The following is a 25022-nucleotide window of genomic DNA, read 5'->3' as shown; positions in this document are numbered from 1 at the left end:
TGGATACAAATTGAGTGGCTATGGAGGTAACATAGAGGGTATGGGGGTTGCATAGGGGGTTTGTTGGGAGCATGAGTGGCTATGGAGGGTATGAGAGGCAATGGGAGGGTGGATGAGGTTGTCATGAGCTGGCATTGAGGTGGCCTGAAGGGTATGAGGGGCCATGCATTGGGTGGGGCATAGGTTGGCATGGAGGTGACATGGCAGGGTGGGTGGGGGGTGATGGGCATGAGGTGTGAGGGGTAGATCTTCTAAAACAATAGTCCTAGACAAAGTCCCAGAGAACTCAGCCTGCCTCAGCACTTACCCACCCCTTGGCCGCCTCGCTTTGCTTCTGTGGTTGGCGGCCCTGAATCTATCCCACCTCTGACTGCACTCATTGGGCCACTTTAAACAGAGGTGGGTCCAGTAAGTCGGGAAATTTCCAGTCTCGAGCTAGCCACCTCAATATAAAAATCTGGCTTTTGGACTCTAGGAAAATCAAGGGATATGGGGGTTGGGCAGGAAGGTGGAGTTAAGGTCAAAGATCAGACATGATCTTGTTGAATGGTCTTCCTGGTGACATGAGTTCAAACCCTACCACAGCAGCTGGTGGAATTTAAATTCAATTAATAACATATGTAATTAAAAGCTAGTCTCAGTAATGGTGCCCATGAATGTTATAAAAACCCACCTGGTCCGCTAGTGTCCTCTAGGGAAGGAAATCTGTTGTCCTTACCTGATCTGGCCTAAATGTGATGCCAGACCTACAGCAATGTGGTTGACTCTTAACTTCCCTCTGAAATGGCTGAGCAAGTCACTCAGTTCAAGGGCAATTAGGGATGGGCAACAAATGCTGGCCTTGCCAGCAACACCCACACCCCATGCAAGAATAAATTTTTAAAAACAGGCTCGAGGGTTGTTTGGCTTACTCCTGCTCCCATTCTTTGTGTTCTTATGTTTTGCAAACTCTTTATTGACACTTTCAAACTAATTTTGCAAACTCCTTGGCTGACTAAAAGATGTATAGATAATTGACAGTTACACATTGGACAATAAGAAAACTGCAATTTGCTGGTGAATCCAAGGTGAGAAATTTTTATCCAATAAATTTTTGTGCTCTGTACAAAACAGGAGCTAATGAGAAGTTTATTACTATACTGCTTCCTATTTATTCTCTACAAATTATAGTTATTTAACCCATTTTTAAAAAGAGTAGTGTTTCCTGCTCAGTTGGAACTTACAGTAAATATGCAGAGTCACAGAGGAGTTTGCGATTGGTTCTGTGCTGTTGGAGCCCAAGTCCACTTCTGCCAAGCAGGTGTACTCCTGTCCATCATCTGAGATACTTGCAGTGAAACTGAAGACGTTCCTCAATCTTTTATCTTCATCTGGGAAACCTGTTTCTCCTGTGAAATTACTCTGAACAATCTCTCCCCCTCTCAGCCATGTGAGTATGAGTTTATTGTTTGGATAGACCCTCGGACCAGTGCACTCCAGACTATATGTTCTGTTAACTTCCAGCACTTCAGGAGGTGGAGTAATGTTTATCTCTCGATCTGTTAAAAGACATTAACAGGAATCATCAAAACAATATACATTGGAAACCTCTTGTTCCACTCCTCTTTTCCCTCAACACATGTATTTTTCATAAAGAGTTGTAAATAGCCTATGCGTACAATAAAGGTTATCACAATCAAAAATGTGCTTGTGTTCCAACAAGCCCTATTAAAGTTTTGCTTCAGTAATTCTCTTCAGTTTGCACTAAGCCATGAGCAATGACCTGGGCCTTGATTTTAAAAAGCACTAAAATTAGCATATTTGACAAAAAATGAAACTATCACAGAATAGAATCATAGGATGGAATTTCCCATTCTGGAGTATAAGTTGGGGGGTGGGAGTGGAAATTAGAATGATTTCCATTCGGGGGTGGGACAGCAGGTCCTTAGAGATCCCTGCGCTGGTCACCTCAAGAGGCACGAGAAGCTCAGTGAATCTTGGGCTGTGTGGGCAGAAAGTCGTAGTCCCTGCTCTTGCCTCATGGGGTTGAAGGTACTGGTGGCATATTGAAAGGGCACTCGGACAGCCATTTGCTCACTGCAGGCCAGGAGCATCAGTCTGGCTGTTGTTCCAGAGGCAGAGACCTACTGCAGAATATAGAATGTCGCAGACCAGACAATGTGTGGCCCCACCGTTTAGCGATGCCTCCCTGTGGGATCTCCTTCCAGATAAGGCGGGAGGTCCTGTCTCCAGGAGAAGGCACTTGGAGCTCTCCCATTCATGTGGTGGCTTGGCTGGAAGTCGTAGAGAATGTTAGTGCCCCTGTGGGCCCCAAAAGAACCGGCGCAGCAGTGCAGGCAAAGGGTGAATGGTATACGCTGCTCCGCCAGGGTAAGTGGAACCGTCTACTCTCTGCAAAGTGACACTCAGAAGGGCATCAGGCAGTGTAAGTGTGAGTGCACAGAGATGTCAGACAGGAGTTGGGGTTGCAGGACTCAGCAGAAGATGGGGCATGTGCACGGAATATGTGCCAGCCACTTCATTCTCTCAATGTTCTCTCAGTTGCAGGACATCATGCTTGATAATCACTTACTAGGAAGGGCTCAGGTGCTCCTAACCTGCTCATGCACCCATTGGGATGACACTCAATTCTTCCGTTTGTCTGCAGGCCAAAAACCCCCACAATAAGAGGGAGCGGACTGAGGCCAGCGATGGCATTCCGGACATCAGAGTGCTCAGCACCTTTGAAGAGGAGGCCACCAAACTAGCCGGGGAGGACAGGGCCGGTCCTGCACCAACGACAAAACAGGAGTCCTCCAGCAAGCCAATGGGAATGCCTCGAGTCTGCAGTCGTGCTGACAGAGTGAGACATTATTTTAATAAAGGAGCGTCCGTTCAGTGACAGATTTACAGTTTCTGGGGTCCTGTGCTCAGCGGGCACGCTAAGCAGTGGGACGCGCGCCCACTGTTAATTGTAGGCCTTGTTAAGGGCCTTAACTTGCCAATCGTCGCCGATTTTGAGGGGCCCGTGTGAACTCTGGCTCGTCGCTCGGGCCCGACGGGCAGGCGGGTAGGTGATTTTTTTTACAAACCTCATCCCGTGTGACACTTTCACATGAGGGGAACATGATAATGAATTTTTTATTGTTCTATTTTTTTATATTTGCCAGCCTTCCAGCGATCTCCCTGAGACAGCACTTTGCCTCAGGGAGGTGTGCGCTCTTTTGCGCGCATGTGTGAGAGAACGCACTCTGACAGATGGGGAATCCCTCCCCCCCCCCCCCCATCCCGCACATGGAGCGCATACGCTTCCCATTGGCCGGCCCGCTGGGGGGGCCTTAATTGACCCGCCCACTTAAAATGGCAGCGTGGCCCATTTCAGCGGCGGCGATCGGCTCCCCGCCCACCGCCGAGCCAGTGGGGCCCGCCCGCCCATCAAGGGCAAAATTCTGCCCATGAAGTGGGCAAAAAATTTCTCAAAGGACATTAGGTGGTGTGAGCAGAAGGTGGTGTCATCATGTTGTTTCCTGACTAGCGGTCTCCAGGTTAATTTAACCTGCAAATCTCTTCAATCTCTCTCCCTATCTTTCCGCTGGAGTTTTTAAAAGAAAGAGTGAAAAGTAATAATGCTTTGAGACATCCGGTGGTTGTGGGACAATGACAAAACAGCCAATAAAGTACTGTTGAGTTAGTCACTGTTGCACACAGGAAGTTCCCACAAGCAACACATGACCTTTAGCAGATAACAAGCTTTTGAACACTGGTAGATGGATCGCTGGACTGAAGGGAAAATCCCCTGCTCTTCCTGCAAACAGTGCCAGGAGATTTTTTTCTAAATAACTGAGCCGACAGCTTAACGTTTCAGATGAAAGATGGCACTTCCAACAGCTCAGCAGTCACTCAGCATTCTGGGGCCCCCTGTCATTTGCCACGGCAAAGGTGTTTCATTGTAAATCCACCCCTGTATCCACTAAATCTTTTTCTTCTCCATTCCAGCTGCCAGGAAGAAAAGAAAGGGGAGCAAAAGAAGGCAGCCCACCCTCAACTCCATCTCCAACCCCACCTCTGAGGATGATGACTCAGAGTCATCAGAGGATCCACCATCATGGCGTTCACCTACACTCTCCACCAGCACAAAGACATTCACCTCGGCAATGCACTTCCTAGAGTAAGTGTGTGGTTACAATCTGGTAAGAACATCACAGACACGGTTCCATAACTGATGGAGTAAGTGACAGCCAAGGTCTCTGTCACTCACAGGACTTTCACAGGCCCCTGTTGAGCTCCATGCAATGATAAGCCTGTGGACTCGGCCATAAGGGACAGATTGGAGTTGCAGAGACATGCAGGGGAATATCAGGCAGAGATGCCAGAAGCTTTGTGCAGACTGGACCAAGGCTGGAGGTGCCCGTCCACATTCTGTCTGCTGTACTGGCTCTGGCATGCGAGTGCTTGGCTGCCTCCCTGGAAAGAGCTGTCAGAACACACAGTGGCTGCAGGAAATGCACTCAGTCCTGGACTCTGTCACTCTAGCCATGGGTGCAGTGCAGTAGTGACTAGGTGAGAGAGAGGACAAGGCATTTTGATCTTTCCCCAGGTGCTCCATATCCTCAAGGAGTCAGGGAGCAGTCATCATGCACTGACATGGTGGCAGAGGGCCAGCAAGGCACCCTGGGGGGGGCTTCATCTCAGGTCACTCCAAAGGTGGTTAGCAGGCCACCAGTGGACATTCACCTGCGAAAATCATTACAGTCAACAGGGCATAGTAGTCAGCTGGCTGCCTCCACCTCAGTGTGGTTGTCGGGGCTGCAATGAGACAAAATAAGATATTTTGAAGGCACATAGATTGCAAGGGTGTCCACCCATTGACCAAACTTTTGGTTCTTGTAAATATCTGTTCGCTGCACTGTTTGTAAGTTTCCTGGATTCCCATCTTCCTACTAGTTGCTTAAATGGTCATGAGCTTTTAAGGATGTGGAACTTAATCGCTTATCAGAGTCTGATAATGTCCACCTATAGAGTCACTTCTCTCACATTATCAGCATTTGATCACTGAATATTCCAACGTGAGAATGCTCAAACACTGGCCATCATTTATGAGTGTGCAGTCTGGACACGAATCATGCAATCCATTACTTCCAGCTTACAAGATTCTGAGCTCTGAAAATGTCTGTGCAGAGTATGCAGCAAAATCATTGCATCTCCTGCTGCTGTTGCCCTGATGTGAGTAGTGGGCGGATGTAAAGAGTCCTCAAGGGAAGCTAAACTATGTGAGTAGCAAGGAATACTGTAGGTGCAGGGTGAGGGCTGTAAGAGGGAAACTCACAACTGTGGTCTGAAGAACAGAAAGCTGATGTTAGGAGAATGATGGGGTGTGCACATTCAATCATTCCTGGCTGTTCTTGTTCAAATGTAATATTGAGCTAACAGACAGGTGAAGGCTGCAAGTAAGGAGGCAACGAGCAAGTTGGTCTTGACTGCAAGAGGAATTGAGTGTAGGATAAAGAAATGTGTGTGCAGTTGACTGTAGCCCTTGTGGGATTTCACATGGAGAATTGTTTGGCCTGCTTGTTTCCTTATCAAGGGTAGGAATAAACCTCGAATAAAGAGATTGTAACCAAAGGGCACCAGACACCATTAAGGGACTGGGGTATTATTTCCCCATGAGATGAGAGCATGTCTTACGGCACAGTAATAGTGTCCCTATCTCTGGGCCAGAAGCTTTGGGTTCAAGTACTGCTTCAGGACTTAAATAAAAATACCTGGTAAAACCTCAGCAGGTCTGACAGCATCTGCAGAGAGGAACACAGTTAATGTTTCAAGTCCGTATGACTCTTCAACAAAATTAAGGAAAAATAGAAGAGAGATGAAACATAAGCTGGCTCAAGCGGGGTGGGACAAGTAGAGCTGGATAGAGGGTCAGTGATAGGTGGAGATAGCCAAAAGATGTCATGGACAAAGAGATGTTGAAGGTGGTGATATTATCTAAGGAATGTGCTATAGGTGACATGATGGCTACAGAAGCTGTGTTCATAAGGGGGCCAAACAGGTTGATTATCAGCCTGTAAATCCTTCTAATAAGCCTGATGGCAGGTGGTGAGAGTGGGAGAGCTTCCCGGTCAGCCACACTGCAGAAGGCAACAGCAAACTGCAGCAGTACTTTGCCAAGCATAATCATGAACCAATCCAATGGATGTCTGTGGTCACCAACACCCTTTTAGGGCATGGTAGCTGGAGGAAGATGAGATGAGAGTGAGTAGAATGGGGCTGTATGCTGGACCATGTGGAAGACTGAGAGGCTATGTATGTAAGCATCAAGAGTTCTTATAGGCCTCTTTAGGGTCCATGCAGAAAAGATTTTAACTTGGCTGGGATGTCTTGAATGACAGAACACAGTCTTGCAGTAACACTAAGGCCATCCAGGACTGAAATCTGTCAGATTCTGCAACTGGAGGGTGGTGAGTGGTTGGACCTCAACACTCCATGGTGCAGTGGAGGCACTGTCTTTGAGTGGATCGATACTTTTTGGGATGATAAAGATGTCAAGGGATATGGGGTTACTGAGACCATTTGCTTAATGGGGACCAGTTACAAGAACTCCCCTGGTCAAGGTGCATGGAGGAACAATTTCAAGGGGCAAATGGTCCACTCGTTGTTTTTCCCTGTTTCTGGTTCTGCCCCAAAGAGTTCTTTGCAAGGTCTACTCCCTGTTGGCAGCAGGTATGAGGGTGACAGGGGTGCATTGCTGCAGAGACAAGAAATCATGTTGCTCTCAGTGTGCCATGCATACAGACATTGTCAGGGAATGCACGAGGTCACGGGGGAACGGAGTGCTGTGCAGGGTCTGATGCATGCATTTGGCGCAAGGGCTCTATATATCACCATCGTTTCTCACATGCAAAGGATCAAACCACTAGCAGGGCTGATGTTAAGTAGTGCAATTTAATTCCATTTTCATAAATCAAGGTACATGAGAGGAAACTATAATGTATGTTACAAATAAGGAGCTGCGGTCTGCCAGCCAGAGAGGATAGAAAACAAAATAGTAAAGATTAAGTATATGCAGCTTACTCTGCCTGGAATCTGTTAGCTATTAGATTGTCACAGGCCTGTCTGCCATGTCATGCCCTTGCAGTGGCCACTGCATGTGCCACTGTGACATCCTGGCTCTCATCATCACCGTGTCTTCCCTGTCCTCATTGTCAGAGGAGGCATCTTGGTCCTCCATTTCTCCCCTGCAAAGACATTGCCTCTGTGTAGTGCGAGGTTATGCAGGGTGCAGCAGACAACGATGATCTCTGTGGCTAGTATTGGGGAGTTCCGCCTGAGCGGTCCAAACATCTGAACTTCAGCTTTAGGCCTATCATCTGCTCAATGGTGGCCCTTGTGAAGGCATGTGGACCACAAACTGGTGTCATCAGCCAGGTCTGCTGGGGGGTATCCCTTGTTCCCAAGGAGCCAGCCCTGCAATTGCTGAGGTCCTTCAAAAACTTGAGGTACCTGGGAGTGGTTCAGAATGTAGGCATGATGAGAGCTCCCTGGGAATTGAGCACAAATACACAGGATTTGTTTTCTGTGATCACATGTCAGCTTCACATTCAAAGAATGGAAAACTTTCCTGTTGAGGAATGTGACTGGCTGATGCCAGTGTGCACACGTGTGCAGTCAATAGCCCCTGGCACTTGCAGGAATCCTCAATTACTGCAAACCCAATGCTCTGGCTGTCTGGATCTTGGGATTCAAGCAAAATTTGACAAATTGGTACACTCTTCTGAAGAGAGCATTTGTCACCTCCCAGATACACTTGTGTGTCACTGTCTGGGACATGCTGCATAGTCCCCAGTGGATCCTTGGAAGGAGTCACTGGCAAAGAACTTCAGTGACCATTAATGCCACTGGCATGGGATTGCCTCCAAGTCTTTGCAGGCACAGATCTTCATGGGGTAGCTGGGATATGTGAACAGCCACACTCCAGACATCTTAAGGCACATCCGGCATTGTCTTTCACTCATCCACAGGCAGTTGCACTGCCTGCGATATACCATATTCGGGCCAATGCTTACCGTCGCTCTGGCCCCTGGTCACCATCATTCTGACCTGCTTGTGGCTCCGCCACAACTTGCTGCTATGGTGGTTGCTGCTCCTGGCCCTGAGTTAACCTGCGCCGGAGTTTAGAAGAGTTGAGGCAACTTGATTGAAACATGTAAGATCCTGAGGGTCTTGACAGGGTGGATGTGGAGAGGATGTTTCCTCTTGTGGGAGAATCTAGAACTAGGGATCGCTGTTTAAAGATAACAGTTGCTCATTTGAAACAGAGATGAGGAGAAATATTGTCTCTGAGAGGGTTGTGAGTCTTTGGAACGCTCTTCCTCAAAAGGCAGTGGAAACAGGGTCTTTGAGTATTTTTAAGGTAGAGCTAGATAGATTCTTGATTAACAATGGGGTGAAAGGTTATCGGGGGTAGGCAGGAATGTGGGGTTGAGGTTACAATCAGATCAGCCATGGTCTTATTTAATGGCGGAGCAGGCTCGAGGGGCTGAGTGGCCTACTCCTGCTCCTAATTCGTATTCTCGTATGTTCCCCTTCATCTGGACCAGAGCCAGCAGAAAGACAGGATTGCCTGGAGCCTGCATCATCTATGCCTGAGCGGATCTGTGAACAAATTGCAGTGATCCACCTTGTCAGCATATTCTTTGTGGATTGGCTTCATCTCTGAGCCTTTAAGCCAATGCTAAGCTCTGTGTCTGACATCCTTCTAGACATGGGCTCCCCACCCAACCCCATCATGGTGAGGGTCATCCTGAGGACTACAGATGAGTTTTCCTCCCGTTCATGCCTCAATGTGCATGAAAATTGGCTGGGGTAATGTCAGCCATGTGTGAGAATCCTCTCTCAAACACTATTCCACTTGCCTCCATTAGCCTCGAGATTCTGTAGAAAGACCATTGCCTAGGCATCATAGAAAGACTTACCTCACGCATCCTTGTCATGCGTGACCAGTTAACTGGGAGAATGGTGGTTTAGATTTGGGACTTTGCTACCATCCACCCCCCTCGCTCCCTCCCTTCCTCTCTTCATCCCTGCCTCTGACAGCAGCAGGTACCAATCGGCAAACGGCAATACAGCAGCTTCAAAACTTGATGGGTTCCCATTGGAATGCAATCCAATAATCACAGAGCAATGCTCGTTTATTGGGCGTTGGATCCTCAAGAGGAGAACTCAGCTGAGCCTGGTTCTCCAAGGAGTGAACTAATAATGAATAGGGTGCCCCTTTACTTGGCCCAAGAAAATCAAGCATTAACTCCTCCCATCCGAAAAGAGGCCTCCCCCATATTGAATGCTGGTGAGGTTTAATGAACTGTGCAACAGTCTTGACAGCTTCAGCTTGATGCATCTGAGATTTGCCATTGCATCAAGCACCTTCTATCCTCCCTTTGTTACTCACCAAGTGTCCCCATCATCCTACACAATTAACACTTATCATTTCTCTTCTCCTGTAATCTTACAACCTCCCTCCTGTTACCCTGGACCCTATTGCTTGCTATGTGGACATTCCTGCTCTCCCAGCTGGCCTCAAGAACAGAAGGGGTCAGTCTCAGGAGGGCATGGGCACATCAACAGTTATGGGCTGGGGAGAGTTTTATTGTTAGTCAGAGATACTTTCCACAGTCTAAAATGTTTCACACTTCCTTTCACCCTACTTCATATTTTCCATTCGCAAACAGAAGAGGAGCTTTCACTTACTGTATACCGTGACCACTTTTTTCTCCTCCTTCAGCTGATTACTCTCTGATGTACAGATCACAGTGCATGGTGCTGCAAAATCCCATTCCTGGACACTCGGAAAATAGTCTGTGGACCAATTTCTGCTTTTTGTTCTGTTAGGATTTACCCCTGGTTTATATTCCACACTGAGCACTGGTTTTGTACATGTCGTACTGCAGTTCACCTGTAAAGAGCCTCCAAATTCAACAGCTGGGGGGTTTATGTTGATCGAAACCTCAAATCCAGTTACAACTGCTGCCAAGGAAACAAATCACAGTAAATCCAGGAATATTGAATCTATTCGAAGTAGCACTTATTGAGGGTAACTCTCTGAGGTAATAGCACATTTTCTAACAACACCAATAAGCAGGCCACTTTTGAAAACAAAATTTCTGCAGGATTTATAGAACCATAGAAATTTACAGCACAGGAGGCCATTCAGCTCATCATGCCTGTGCTGGTTAAAAAAAGAGCTATCCAGCTTAATCCCACTTTCCAGCTCTTGCTGGGTAGACCTGTCGGCATTATCAATTCAAATGCATATCCAAGTAGTTTTGAAATGTGATGAGGGTTTCTGCCTCTACCACCCTTTCAGGCGATGAGTTCCAGATCCCCACCAGGTGAAAAAACTCCTCCATAACACTCCTTTAATCCTTCTACACATCACTTTAAATCTATGCCGCTGGTTATTGACCTCTCTGCTACGAGAAGTAGCTCCTTCCTAAACACTCTATCCAGGCCCCTCATAATTTTATACACCTCAATTAAATCTCTTAATCAATTAAATATCTTAAATCTTCGGCTCCAAAGAAAACAATCCCAGCCTACCCAACCTTTCCTCGTAAAATTAAAATAAAGTTAAAATTCTCCCATCCTGACAACTTCCTTGTAAATCTTCTCATATCCTCTCTAGAGTGATCACATGCATTTTGAAATGTAGTGGTCAGAACTGTAAGCAGTATTCTAGCTGTATCCTAGACAGCGTTTTATACAGTTGTAGCACAATCTCCCTGCTCTTAATGCTTTGGCTAATAAAGGAAAGTATTCTTTATGTCTTCTTAATCACCTTATCTACTTGTACTGCTACCTTCAAGGCCCCATGGACATGCATGCCAAGGTCTCTCTGTTCTTCTATATAATAAGTGTAAAATCCTGCAGATGCTGGAAATCTGAAATAAAAACAGAAAATGCTGGAAAAACTCAGCAGCCCTGACTTCTTCAGGGCTAAGAAGAGTCATACAGACTTGAAACGTTAACCCTGTTTCTCTCTCCACAGATGCTGCCAGACCTGCTGAGTTTTTCCAGCATTTTCTGTTTTTATTTCAGATTTCCAGCATCTGCAAGATTTTGCCTTCGTAATTGAGATTAGGTTAACTGGCCATTTGGTTGCCCTAACCCCATCTTTTGCTATTACTTCAGCAATGAGATATATCAGCATTTCCATACAGCACCCATTAAGATGTAAACATTTCTCACCACAATTATTGGCCTCACTTGTTCACACATCAATTATTTTCAATCAAAATCAGCTTAATAATGACAATAATGCTCTCAAAGGGGTGGGTCTTACTTGACCATATGTGCTGATTATTTTTTGGAGGAGATAACAGCCAGAAGTAATGAAAGAAACCATTGACATAGAATAGGGGAAATTTTCTCAATGGGCACCCACTATCCAATAAAAACACTGCACCTTAGATGTGCTGCATGTAGGAAGGGATGTTGCTTTTATTTCGTCTTTAACCATTTGAAATAACTCATAGTAATTTCAGGCCGAGAACTGCCCTCTAATTCAGTATTGGGCAGGAAATCCCAAAGCATCTGTAGGCCTCAGCCTTGGAAAGCTGCAGCCAGAAAGCTTTGGGTCCTTTCAATTGTCCAACTGCAGCTGTGCAGGGCCTTGATGAGACCACACCTGGAGTATTGAGTGCAGTTTTGGCCCTCTTACCTAAGAAGGGATATACTGGCCATAGAGGGAGTGCAGCAAAGGTTCATCAGACTGATTCCTGGGTTGGCAGGATTGTTGTATGAGGAGATTGGGCCGACTAGGCCTGTATTCACTGGAGTTTAGAAGAATGAAAGGAGATCTCATTGAAATATATAAAATTCAGTCAGGATGCAGGGATGATATTTCCTTTGGCTGGGGGGGGGGGGTCTAGAACAAGGGGCTACAGTCTCAGGATATGGGATAGATCATTCAGGATTGAGATGAGGAGAAACCTCTTCACTCAGAGGGTGGTGAACCTGTGGAATTCTCTACCACAGAAGGCTGTGGAGGCAAGTCACTGAATATATTTAAGAAGAAAATAGATTTCTGGACTTTAAAGGCATCAAGGGGTATGAGGAGAGCGCGGGAGCATGGCCTTGAGATGGGGGATCTGCCATGATCATATTGAATGGTGGAGCAGGCTTGAAGGACCGAATGACCTACTCAGCTCCTATTTTCTATGTTTCTATATCCTGTGGTGGAAAAATTGAAATACAAAGCTGCTTGGATTAACTTTCACCCGTCCTTGAGACCCCTGCAGAACTCCTGTCCATCCAGTTCATCCTGTCCATGGCCATTACGCCAACTTTGATCAAACACCCCAAAACTGGGGAACTCAACACATGTAGAAATAAGAGAAAGAATCTAGAGGCTGGGCATATTTTCTTTTGCATTATTGAAAGAGGAAGACTGGGATCCAAGCCTTGCTATAGCCATAGGCCCAGTTGAGCCCAGTGAAGAAACTCAGGAAATCTCAGTACAATGGGAGCAGACTTGATGGGGAAAAAAATCTGCACCTTTTCCACATTCGTTGGTCTGGAGAATGTGAGCCTCCCAGATGTAGGGAAGAGCAAACCAACCCCCACTCCCACCTCAGTGTACCTGGACTTGAAATAAGGTGCAATCTACGGCATATAAGCAGCCCCCCCACCTCTCTGGACTTTAGGAGTTTGTACCTTAGAACCACTAGAACACGTGAAAAAAAATGCAGGTATAGCCACCTAGGAAACATAGTCATAGGAAAAAGTAGGGTGTCTTGTGTGCCTTTGATATTTTATTGCAGCAGAACAGAATGTGTGCTTATGTTGTAGTTTCTTCTTTATAGAGGTTAATGTCTATTAATGTCACAGGAAAGTTGACGATTGTGAAATGGAAAAAGGGTGTTCTTCTTTATAAATGATGGCCTATCTACAGATAACTGTTTTACATCCAGGCAGCAAGTTAAAAACATACCCTAATGTAGGATACAGTGTACAACTTCCTTTCGTTTCCCTAGTACATAAAACAATGAACATGGTAGAAGATGATAGCGATACAGACTGAAGTACAAGGGTCAGAAGGCAAATTAATGTTAGATATTCACCAACTAACGTAGGATTGGTTTCAAGTACATTCATGAATGCACAAATTTCGACTACCTGCCTTTTTTCTCTTTTCTACCTTCCACACCATTAGTTAGATATAAATATAAAACAGCCAAATTTCAATAACAAAAACAGAAATTGCAGGTCTGATGGTATCTGTAGAGAGAGAAACTGAGTTGACGTTTCAAGTCTGTATGACTCTTCTTCGGAGCTAAAGAGAAGTAGAAATGTGATAGAATTTATACTGGTTAAGGTGGGGGGTGGAGCAGGTAAAGAAGGATAGAAGGTCAGCAATATGTGGGGGCTAAGGAGAGATTGACAAAGATGTCATGGACGCAAGACAAAGGGAGTGTTAATAGTGGTGGTGAAAACAAAAGAAGGTGCTGATAGTGGCATAAAGTTGAGAAAGCAAAAGATGTTAATAGCAGAACAAGGGTCAGCACTCTGTGAAAGAACAACATAGAACAAGTGACAGATTATCCTGAGGGGGGAGGGGCAATGGTTGGAGAAAAAGGATAAAAAAGGTGATTAAAAAAATGAGTAAAACTAAAAAATAAGTAAATAAAAATAAAATAAAATCTCACAATGGGACCAACATCCATGTGGGGAGGCTTGCTACTGCTGTCGAGGAGGGTTTAAACTAATTTGGCAGGGGGATGGTATCCTGAGAGGAGGTTCAGCAGGGGGAGATGCACAGCCAAAATTAGAAGAGAGAGCAAGTGAGTCTGGAAGGCAGAGAAATTATAGGCCAGTTAAGACACAAGGGAGTTTGGCAAAGTTGGATGGTATTTATTTTAATACAAGGAGTCTGATGAATAAGGCAGGTGAGTTGAGGGCACAAATTAACACAAAGAAGTATGATGTCATTGGTCTCATAGAGACATGGTTGAGAGAGGGGCTGGATTGGCAGCTCAATATTCCAGGATATAGGGTCTTCAGGTGAGAGAGGAAAGGAGGTGGGGGTATCACAATATTGATCAAGGAATCAATTACAGCAGTAAGGAAGGATGACATCTTAGAAGGCTCCTCAAATGAAGCCATATGAGTAGAACTGAAAAACAAAAAAGGAGCAGTCACTTTGCTGGGAGTGTACTATAGGCCCCCAAACAGTCAAAGAAATAGAAGAGCAGATATGTAGGCAAATTTCAGAGAAATGTAAAAATAATAGGTTAGTAATAGTGGGGGAATTTCAACTTCCCCAACATTAACTTTGTTTTCATAGTGTGATAGTTTTAGAGGGAGCGGAATTCTTAAAATGCATCCAGGGGAGCTTTTAAAGCCAGTACATAGAAGGTCTTACAAGAGAGGGGGAGGTTCTGGACTTAAATTTAGGGAATGAAGCCGGGCAAGTGGTAAAGGTATCAGTGAGGGAGCATTTTTCAGGTAATGATCATAACTCCGTTAGATTCAAAGATGTTATGGAAAAGGACAAGGATGGGCCAGAAATCAGAGTTCTAAATTGGGGGAAGGCCGATTTTAATATGATCAGATATGATTTGGCCAGAGTAGACTGGGAGCAGCTACTTTTAGGTAAATCTGTGTCAGAGCAGCAGGACTCATTCAAGAAGGAAATAGGGAGAGTACAGGGCCAACATATCCCAGTAAAGACAAAGGGTGGAACCAACAAATCCAGGGAAACCCTGGATGTTGAGGGATATACAGGATTGGGTAAAGAGAAAAAGGGAGGCTTATGACAGATACTGAGGGCTCAAAACAGCGGAGGCCCTAGAGGAGTATAGAATGTGTAGGGGGGAACTTAAAAAGGAAATTAGGAGAGCAAAAAGGTGGCATGAAAAACCATTGGCAGGTAAAATAAAGAAAAATCCAAAGTTATTTTACAAGTACATTAAGAGTAAGAGGTTAACTAGGGAAAGAGTAGGGCCCATTAAGGACCATAATGATAATTTGTGTGTGGAGCCAGAAGACATAGGTAGGGTTCTAAATGAACACTTTGTGTCAGTGTTCACAAATGAGAGGGACGACATGGGTATGGAGATCAGGCAGAAGGACTGTGATATAATTAAAGAAATTTGCATAGAAAGGGAGGAGGTTCTAAGTGGTCTGGCAGGCTTAAAAGTAAAATGAAATGTGTCCCAGGCTGTTGAGTGAGGCAAGGGAGGAGATAGCAGGGGCGCTGCAATAATTTTCAATACCTCTCTGGCCACAGGAGAGGTGCCAGAGGACTGGAGGACAGCCAATTTGGTACCGTTATTCAAGAAGGGAGGAAGGGATAAACCAGGGAACTACAGGCCAGTCAGTCTAACCTCAGTGGTGGGGAAACTATTGGAAGCAATTCTGAGGGACAGAATTAATCTACACTTGGAGAGGCAGGGATTAATCAAGGACAGTCAGCATGGTTTTGTTAAGGGGAGGTCATGTCTGACCAATTTGGCTGAATTTTTCGAAGAGGTGACCAGGTGTGTAGATGAGGGCAATGCATTTGACGTAGTCTACTTGGACTTCAGCAAGGCTTTTGATAAGGTCCCACGTGGGAGACTGATAATGAAGGTAAGAGCACATGGGATCCAACAGAATTTGGCAAATTGGATCCAGAATTGGCTGAATGGCAGGAAGAGGGTGATGGTCGAGGAGTGTTTTTGTGACTGGATGCCTATGTCCAGTGGGGTTCCACAAGGATTGGTGTTGGGTCCCTTGCTGTTTGTTACATATATAAACGATTTAGACTTGAATGTAGGAGGGTTGTTCAGTAAGTTCACAGATGACACGAAAATTGGCGGGGTGGTAAATAGTGAGGAGGATAGCCTTAGATTACAGGAGGATATAGATGGGCTGGTCAAATGAGCTGATCAGTGGCAAATGGAATTTAATCCAGATAAGTGTGAGGTGATGCACTTGGGCAGGACAAACAAGGCACAGGAATTCACGATAAATGGTAGGACCCTAGAAAATACTAAGGATCAGAGGGACCTTGGTGTGCATGTCCAAAGGTCTCTTAAGGTAGCAGAACAGGTAGATAAGGTGGTTAAGAAGGCATATGGGATACTTGCCTTTATTAGCCGAGGCATAGAATATAAGAGCAGAGAGGTTATGCTGGAACTGTATAAAACACTAGTTAGGCCACAACCACAGTATTGAGTGCAGTTCTGGAATCTGCATTATAGGAAGGATGTGATTGCACTAGAGAGAGTGCAGAGGAGATTTACCAGGATGTTGCCTGAGCTGGAGAGTTTTAGTTATGAGGAGAGATTGGATACACTGGGGTTATTTTCCATGGAGCAGAGGAGATTGAGGGGGGCCATGATTGAGGTGTATAAAATTATGAAGGGCATAGATAGGGTAGACAAGAAGAAACTTTTCCTCTTGGTGGAGGGATCAACAACTAGGGGGCATAGATTTAAAGTAAGGGAGGGTTAGAGGGGATGTGAGGAAGAATTTTTTCACCCAGAGGGTGGTGGGAATCTGGAAGTCACTGCCTGAAAGGGTGGTAGAGGCAGAAGCCCTCATAACATTTAAGAAGTATTTGGATGTGCACTTGCGATGCCATGGCATACAAGGCTATGGGCCTAGTGCTGGAAAATGGGATTAGAATAGTTAGATACTTGTTTGACCGGTGCAGACTCAATGGGCTGAAGGGCCTTTTTCTGTGCTGTAGACCTCTATGACTCTATGACAAAAAAAATTTTAAAAAAGGATTAAAAATAGGGTGAAGATAGAGGAGAGAGTTCACGGTCAGAAGTTGTTGAACTCAGTGTTAAGTCAGAAGGCTGTAAAGTGCGTAATCGGAAGATGAGGTGCTGTTCCTCCAGTTTGTGTTGGAACATTACAGCAGGCCAGGGACAAATGTGGGCATGAGATCAAGCTGTAAATAGCCAAATTTCTATTTCCTACTGAGAAACTGAAACCATCCAGTATGATGGGAAACCAGTAATGATTGATTGCAGAATAAAACTATCAGGTATGATTGGAACTGCAACGCTGTGAATGCCATTTAATATTATTTGAGTCTATGAAAATAATTCAAATTTACTTATAATTAATAGCTCTTTACCTACCTGTTCCAAAGGAAAGTAACGTGAAAAGCCAAATACATTCAACCGGTGAAATTTGTCGAAAATCCATAATGATTGAAGTTCAAAGCAAAATGTGCCCTGGAATCACAACAATCCTAAAAGCTTCAGAGCCTTTACAGTCTTTAACTAAATCTACATAAATCTTTAACTAAATAACGGCGCTACATCGCTTTATTTATGGAGTAACTGCGAGCTTGATTTGAATCGTGTTACTTTATGCGGGATCTACCAACCCTTCCAGTAGCTAACAGCCAACTGACAGTTTCTTTTTACACAGGAAGTGGGTGTTGCTAGGTAGACCAGCATCTATTGATCATCTCTAACCGCCTTGTAGGGGATTTCCACACATTGCCTGCTCTTTCCGTCTTTCAAAAATCTATACAGCTTCAGTTTCTGTTTTGCTGTGTGTTAAGCGGTATGCTTATTTTCCCTAAGTAAGCTACTGAAGACTGTAGTTTGTTACAAACATTGCTATTTACCTACAGCTATATGGGCAGAGTTCTCCCATCCAGGCCTAAGGCCTGTGGCGGGGACAGGGACAGGGAGTGTTTCCTGCTGCAGAGACCAACGGGTTATCCAATGGCATCTTCCGTCCCCGGCCTCATTAATTATGCAGCTGGGGCTTTCATGACATATTCCATGATGGGGCAGGCTGGATGTCATTCGCCCCACCATCATAATCGGGTACCATATTTAAAAGTCACCTGGACATCTACTCAATACTAACACTATGATGTCTGGAAGGGGAGCTGAAGGGCCAGCGCCTAAGTTTAGTGACACCTCCCTAAGCGCCCTCCTGTATCATGTGGCGTTCTGGAGGAATATACTTTTTCTGACTGATGGGAGGAGGAGGAGAACGCCAAGCAGGGAGATCAGCCCTGATGGGCACAGGTGATCAATGCCATAAGTGACAGAAGAGTATGAACGAACTCATTCACTCCGCCAGGATAAGTCTCATCAGATGGTCGCATAAACCGCAAAGAGACTAATATGTCAGGGCACATGGGCCTCAGTGGCAATGGCATCGTGCCTCACAGCTTCACTGCAGTGCACCCACTCTGCGATGGAGTGACCACTGTGCCCATCTTGCCCTTCAACAGACATGGAACACTGCATGGAATGGGGGAGGAAAAGGGGAAATGGCTTAGGCACAGAGGGAACCAGCAACCCCCGCATATCAGATGTCTAAGCCTTCTCTTTGCATGTGGATGTGCTCAGCCCTCTGGAGGAAGCTGGCAATAATCCAGAAAGGATCCACCCAATGCATAGAAACCTGAGGGTCAAATATGCCTCCATGTTGGAGGCAGCTGATGCTGTCACTTGCACTCTCCACTCTCACTTACATGTGCCACCAGGATGAGGCCAAGCACTGACCGGGAGGACTCCCTGTCAAGCCTCAGGACCACCCCAAACCCAGAGAGGAGCCAGAAGAGAAGATGAGAGCTACACACCTGTAGAGGCGTCACAGCAGACACCTGCGCCTTCCACCAGGTCTCACAATCTGGCCGCCAGCCAAGCTCCCCGGCACTCGGAGGACAGCTGGGGAAGAGGCTTTTGTGGGATCCAAGTCAGATGATGAGCCTCTGGAATCGGCCTTCGAACTCATGGTGGAGAGTCAGCAAGAGCCTTAGCAATATCAGGCACAGGTGTTGGAAATCCTCAACAGAGTGGCACGTGAGTTGGACAAGACTGTTCGGCTGCTCTCTGATGAAGTGCTGCCCAAATATGCGTGCACTGAGGTCACCATGAGGAGTATGAAGGAAGCCATGGAGAACCTTGTGCAGCAGAACGCCCGGTTTCTGATGGAGATGCACGCAGACCTGCACTCCATCCTGGCCGCCATGGATGAGTTCCTGCAGTGGCAGGGTGAGAGGGTGATGGGACACCTCAACCTCCCTTCAGGCCCCCCTTCCCCTCAAGGAGTTGCGCTGCGGTCCTTGCGCACCCAAAGGGAGGAGGTGCAGCAGCTGGACACCCCTGGGTCATCCACTCAGGACCCCCAGAGGCTGTCCACACCCTCCAAACCCACTTTCCCTGTGACTCCTTCAACCTCATCCTCTGTCACCACAGAGCGATCAGCTGGCCCACAGGAGGACAGCCAAAAGAATACAGGGCTCTCCAGAGAATGGCTGGTGAAGTCATCAGAGTCAACATGGCAAATGAGTCAGCAAGCCATCTCCACCCCTGCTGTAGATGTCAGGGTAGCACGTAGAAGTGGCAGGCCAAGAGAAATCAAGAAGTTTTGATCACAAGTGGTTGAATGGGTGAAACATAATTGTCATAATTCAAACGTCTGTAAATATATTCACTTCACTGTAGTATGTCTACTATTTTCTTTCAGTGTCCTTCTAAAGGCTTTGCAAGTGGCCCCACCACCCCCCACCAAGCAGTTCTCCTACACACAGCCAATGCCCCCTGAGTGAACCTGTAGGGACAAGGGTCTGTGGGAGGGCCTTTCGGAGCCTAGTGCAAGCACTCTCCCCTGCATGTGGAGCTTTCATTCATCACATTCACCTCACTGGTCCTTGGAATTGTCAATGCTGCCTACTGGGGTTCTCTTTCAGTTGTCCATCTGAGCTGACCTGCATCTCCACCCACCCACTTACCCAACTCCCATGTAGCATCTGTGCCCTTCCAAGATGAGGCTCTGTTTACTTTCGATTTGACCATCATGATGATAGTAATGTTTTTCATGAGCTCCCCCACCATTTCCCCTCCCCCAGACACCCATGTTCTTTCCCCCATCACTATTGATTCTCCTGGCATCACCTTCAACCTCCCCACTGTCACCTTCCAGCCCAAACTCTTTGCTCTTGAGAATGACCAGATGTATGTGCATGTTCCCTTCCTTCCTGAGCTTCCCACCCCTATTCACATTGACCTTCCGACCTCCTCCAGCCCACCCCTCCCCCACTCCGTGCCCATGTCTATCTCCACATCTCCTCTAACAACCTTCACCGCCCCTTCATCTGACACCTTTGAATCCTCACTCTCCCCCCCTACCGGCTCCCTCTGCCCGCTGTAACCTTGACGATACCCTCACATCACTCCCACCCTGAGTGCGCTCCCCAGGAGTTGAGTATTGACTCCACCGACCCCTCCCAGTGAGCACTTTCACCTATACCTTCACCTATACCCACTTCAGACCTGGATATTCCCTAACACCCCCACCCCCCCACACCACCCCCAACCCTTCCTTCACTACCCTTCATTACCTCCTATTGCCATTCATCCTGCAGTTTGAGGATCTGACCCCATGGTAAAGTCCCTGGAAGATGGCCCAAAACCTTAACAAAGTCCCTGGGAGAGGTCTGACCCCATGCAAAGTCCCTTGAAGCCCAAAGTCGAAGCGGCTGCATGGAGAACTCCCACTTTCTGAAAGTTGCTTCATGGGGAATCCATGTTGATGAGGTTCCACACACCCTGTGCTGCATGTGCTGCGCCAGGGTGTAGTAGCTGGAGCCCTCCATTTTCTTCTCAGTGGATGTCCACAAGCTGACCAAGGCCCTTAAGGTAGGCCCTGACTTTGGCACACCGTGCTAGTCCAGAGATGTTCTGGGAGAATTTCACCCTATGTGTTTAGTGTGCTTGTTGCATGGCCTGTCTTATTCAGAGAGACTGTAGTCTGACTCAAGCAGTTACTTCAAACTGGTTTGTTTACACCACGTGCACTATATACACAATTAGCTACAAGATAGGCACATCTCTCTTGAGTTGAGACTCTTCAATCTGCTGAAGAGAATATCTAGCACATGACTGCTGATGTCACTGTTACATCATGATCTACATCATTCATTAATCCATTACATTAGGCACTCTACACGAGGTTGGAACTCCTCCTCACTCCAGGTTGCTGTTACTTAGTCATGTGTTATTACATCATAGTTACATCAGCATCAGATGCTTCTGATGTTAACCCTTTACTGTACATCTCCACCTCAAAGTCTTTATCCCAATTATGTACATTCCCTTACATCGCTCCTCAAAATCTCAGACTTCACAGGGTTAGTCTTTGAGGCACCTTGAACAGTCTCCCAAATCTTGTTCTGTTCTTTCTGAGGTTGAGGACGTTCAGAACTCTCTGTTCGATGGGTGGCTGAAGGGCTACCTTGTTTCTCATTCTTTAACTCCTTCAGGATCTGATTAGGAAGCTCAAGTTTGGTTTTCTTTCCAAAAATGAACAGAAATTCTTCTTGCACTCCTTACATATGTACTTCTTCCTAAAGAGAGAAATGGCCTGACCACAGCCTTTACAGACTAAATTTTGGGACTTCAGGCACTGCTGTTTCTCCTTATAGTTCCCTGCTCCATCTCAATCCTGTATGATCTCGGTTGTGGAGCTATTTCTATTATTATGTTTTCTTTTTGTTGGCCTCGTATCCATACTCTCTTCCCAGGCTGCAGCACCAATAAGTCTCATGCTCTGTGCCTGAAGTGGAAGTTGTGAGCTTGCTTTTGCCTCTGTTCCTCCTCACGCTTTTTAATTGTCACATGGTCATTCAAGGTGACATTTGGTTCTAGTTTCTGTTGCAGAGCTGGAAATTGTGTTCTCAGTCGTCTTCCCATTAATAATGATGGTGAAAACTAGTTTTGTAGCAGTGAGGTTTGATAACTAAAAAGGGCTAAGTTGAAATCTTCATTCTTCATTAAGTTTTTGATGACTCGAACAGCTCTTTCAGCTTCTCCATTTGCTTGAGGTTACTGAGGTGAGCAGGTTATGTGAATGAAATGACAGTCTTTTGCAATATTGTGGAATAAATCATTAGCAAATTGCAGCCCATTGACACCATAATGTCCAGAATGCCATGTGTTGCATAAATCCTCTCCAGATGACTCCTTCTGCTGTGATGCTGTGCAATCTGTTCACTTCAGTCCACCTTGAGCAGTAATCAATGACAATAAGAAATTAAATCCATTTCCAGGCACTCCCACGGCCTTGATGGAAAAATAGAGGAAGGCAGTGATTCTATTTGCTCTTGGCTTTTCACTGCCCATGTAAGGCAATTCAAAATTAATTTCTCAACAGAATGAAAAATGCCTGGCCACGAGACTGATATTGCTGAGCTCTTGCTTGACATTTTGCTATCCCTAAATGACCTTGATTAATTTTTTGGAGAGTATCAACTCAAAGTAGTCTCGGAATGACTATTTGTCCTTAAAAACTAGGAGATCACACAATGATTGTGAGGTTCATTCTCTGAAGTACTGCTGTAGTACTGGGTTGTTAGGAGTATAGTCTGGCCATTCTTGCCAGACAGAATTCCTTTCTCTGGGCACATTCATCATTTTGCCATTGTGCTTATTTTATCTCCTGCATCTTCTTTGCGGTAGCAGGTAGGTGTTTGGTAATGAATGATGTATACGTTTCTACCTCCTCAATTAAGTTCAAATCTTCTATTTTTGTTTCTTCAACTGGTATTCTTGGTAGTGCACCCACCGTCCTCTGGTACTTCCCTTGAACATACTCAGTCACTGAATCATGCCTCATTCATTTCAGTCTGAAGCATTGAATTCTAGGTGACACCTTTGCAATCTCTTTCATATTCAGGAGAGTAACTAATGACTTATGGTGTGTTTCTATTTTAAATTGCAATCCCCTCACAAGGTCTGAGAACTTTTTGCACACCAACATTGCAGCCAGTGCTTCTTTCTAAATTGTGGCATAGCTTTTTTCTGTGTATGTGAGTGATTTTGAGGTCTACATTTACCATCTCTTTGTACTTGGAATAAAATGTGCCCAGATCTTTAGACAATGTACCTGCTGCTACTATAGTCAGTAGTTCGGATCGTATTGCGCTAAAATTTAAGGGGAAATTAGAAGATTCTTGATCTTGTCAAAAGCATTTTGCTGGTCTATATTCCAGCACCACTGTTGACCTTGTCTCAACAGCTCTCTCGACAGCTCATTGGTTTCTGCCAAATTTGGTAGGAACTTGCCTACTTGGTTAACTATCCCAAGGAATCTTTGTGGCTCTGTAAATTTCGTAGGTTGTGGAAATCTTCATTTGAGGATGGGGTTATCCCTGAGGCTTACACAATGTGCCCTAGAAATTTAATCATTGGCTTTGCAAAATCACATTTCTCATTAAATTTCAAACCTGCATCCTGTAGAACTTTCAGAACTGCTCTTACTCTATGATCATGCTCTTTCCTCATGGAGTCTTGTAAGAGAATGTCATTCACATGGCATATTACTCCTTCTATTCCTTCTAGGGTCTGAAGTATTGATCTCTGGAATATTTCTGGAGCAGACACAATTCCAAATGGTAATCTATTAAAGCCATAATGGCTGAATGGTGTTATAAAAATGGTAAGCACTCTGGATTCTTTGTCCAACGGCAATTGCTAAAATCTACTGTTTGCATATGCTGAAAAGGATACTTTTAGCAAGTTTGGCAAGTTGCTTCACAACTTGTACTGTCTTAATTGGAGTTAGATCTTCTTTCGTTTGTAAGAGATCTGACAGAGCTTCATTCAGGACTCCAACTACTGAGCAATAACAAGTCAGTTCATCTTCCAGTATTCTTTAATCGCAATTTTCTGCCAACCTGTATAGATCATCGATGAACAAATCCATGCTTTTACCTGGTTTCTGTTTTCACTTCTTAAGTTAATTTTGTTCATACTATAAATTAAATTTTTGTGAAATACGAATCAAATACCTGAAGGACGTCATTGTAAGAATGTGAAGTCTCATTGAGTCTCTGTCCTGCTATTACATCATTGGCAATAGCTCCATCTGCATAGAGTAAAGTACTAACCTGATTCTTTTGATCCTTTTTGTGCAAACCAGAAGCAGTTCTATATCTGGAAATCTTCTTTCTTCAGTTGGTCCAGTGCTGAGCTTATCGTGAGTCTTCAGTGCTTCGGAATAGTGTTGGGATTGGCAATGTAGATACCATGCTTGTACAAAGCCTTGGACTTGTTGCTGCTTCACATGTGTTGCTTGTTGATTATGGTTTGTACTCACTGCTCTCTGGACTCTGGGGCTGTGTCTCAGCTTGCACCTGTTGCAGTCGCAATGCGCTGACTTTGTGAGTCTTCTACCATTCCTTTAGTCCTTCTTTCAAGGATCTGTTAGATTATCAGGCCTGTCACTGTTTCTTGAAGGTTTTCTGGGCCTTTTACTTGCTGCCTGCTGCCAGCTTGTTTCATCGTGTGTTCAGGGTCAAGATGTTGTTCTTCAGGGTTTGTCTATTTTCCCAAGTGAGCTACTCAAGACTGTAGTTTGTTAAAACCATTATTATTTATTTACAGCTCTATGTACATCGTAGGAACTCTACAATTGGTTGGAACTCTACCTCCCTCCAGATCTCTGTTACTTAGTCGTGTGTTTTACATCATAGTTACATCAACATCAGGTGCTTTTGATGTTAAACCTTTACTCTACGGTTTGTACTAACATAATGCTGAACAATTATTAAAGTTGGGATTCTCTATTCCTCTTAGGCAGCCCATTGGAATTGAGGCTGACTTGCTTCCAGCCCAGTTCAATGTGTTCTGAGATGGCTGATAAGTCCAATGCGTGATCTGCAGACTCTGCTACATGCAGGGCATGTGGTACTTGAAGGTTTGGATCGATGAGACGTTTGGACATTTGAGCGCTTTCTCTGATCACCTTTTTTGCCACCATATTTGGAGGACCTTATGAAAGCAGCACTGATGGTTCTTCTCAGTCCTTTGAAGCGCCTGCTGTAGGTTTACCAAGTCTCTGAATCATTTAGAAGCAGGGGGATCATTGCTGGTTGGTAAACCACGATCATAGTCTCGAGTTTAAGATCCTGGTACCCTTTCCCTTAGGTGGCCCAAGGCTGATCTGGCATATTGAAGGCGATGATGAATTTTGTCATCTATGTCTGTTTTTGTCAAGTGATGACTTGAGATGAGGCGGTGGCT

General features: G+C 45.3%; 1 protein-coding gene across 1 annotated transcript in view; it reads right to left on the bottom strand.

Moving 5' to 3' along the window:
* The window catches only part of LOC121271278 (hemicentin-2-like), a 125781-nt gene that overhangs the window by 21047 nt on the left and 79712 nt on the right, over positions 1-25022 (bottom strand). The window contains exon 6 of the mRNA XM_041177126.1: positions 1224-1538. Within this exon, the coding sequence (XP_041033060.1) occupies positions 1224-1538 (315 nt within the window). The remainder of the gene's footprint in view (positions 1-1223; positions 1539-25022) is intronic.

This window comes from Carcharodon carcharias, chromosome 30, assembly GCF_017639515.1.
Source record: "Carcharodon carcharias isolate sCarCar2 chromosome 30, sCarCar2.pri, whole genome shotgun sequence".
Taxonomy (NCBI): Eukaryota; Metazoa; Chordata; class Chondrichthyes; order Lamniformes; family Lamnidae; genus Carcharodon; species Carcharodon carcharias.
This window is presented reverse-complemented; position numbering and strand designations above follow the sequence as displayed.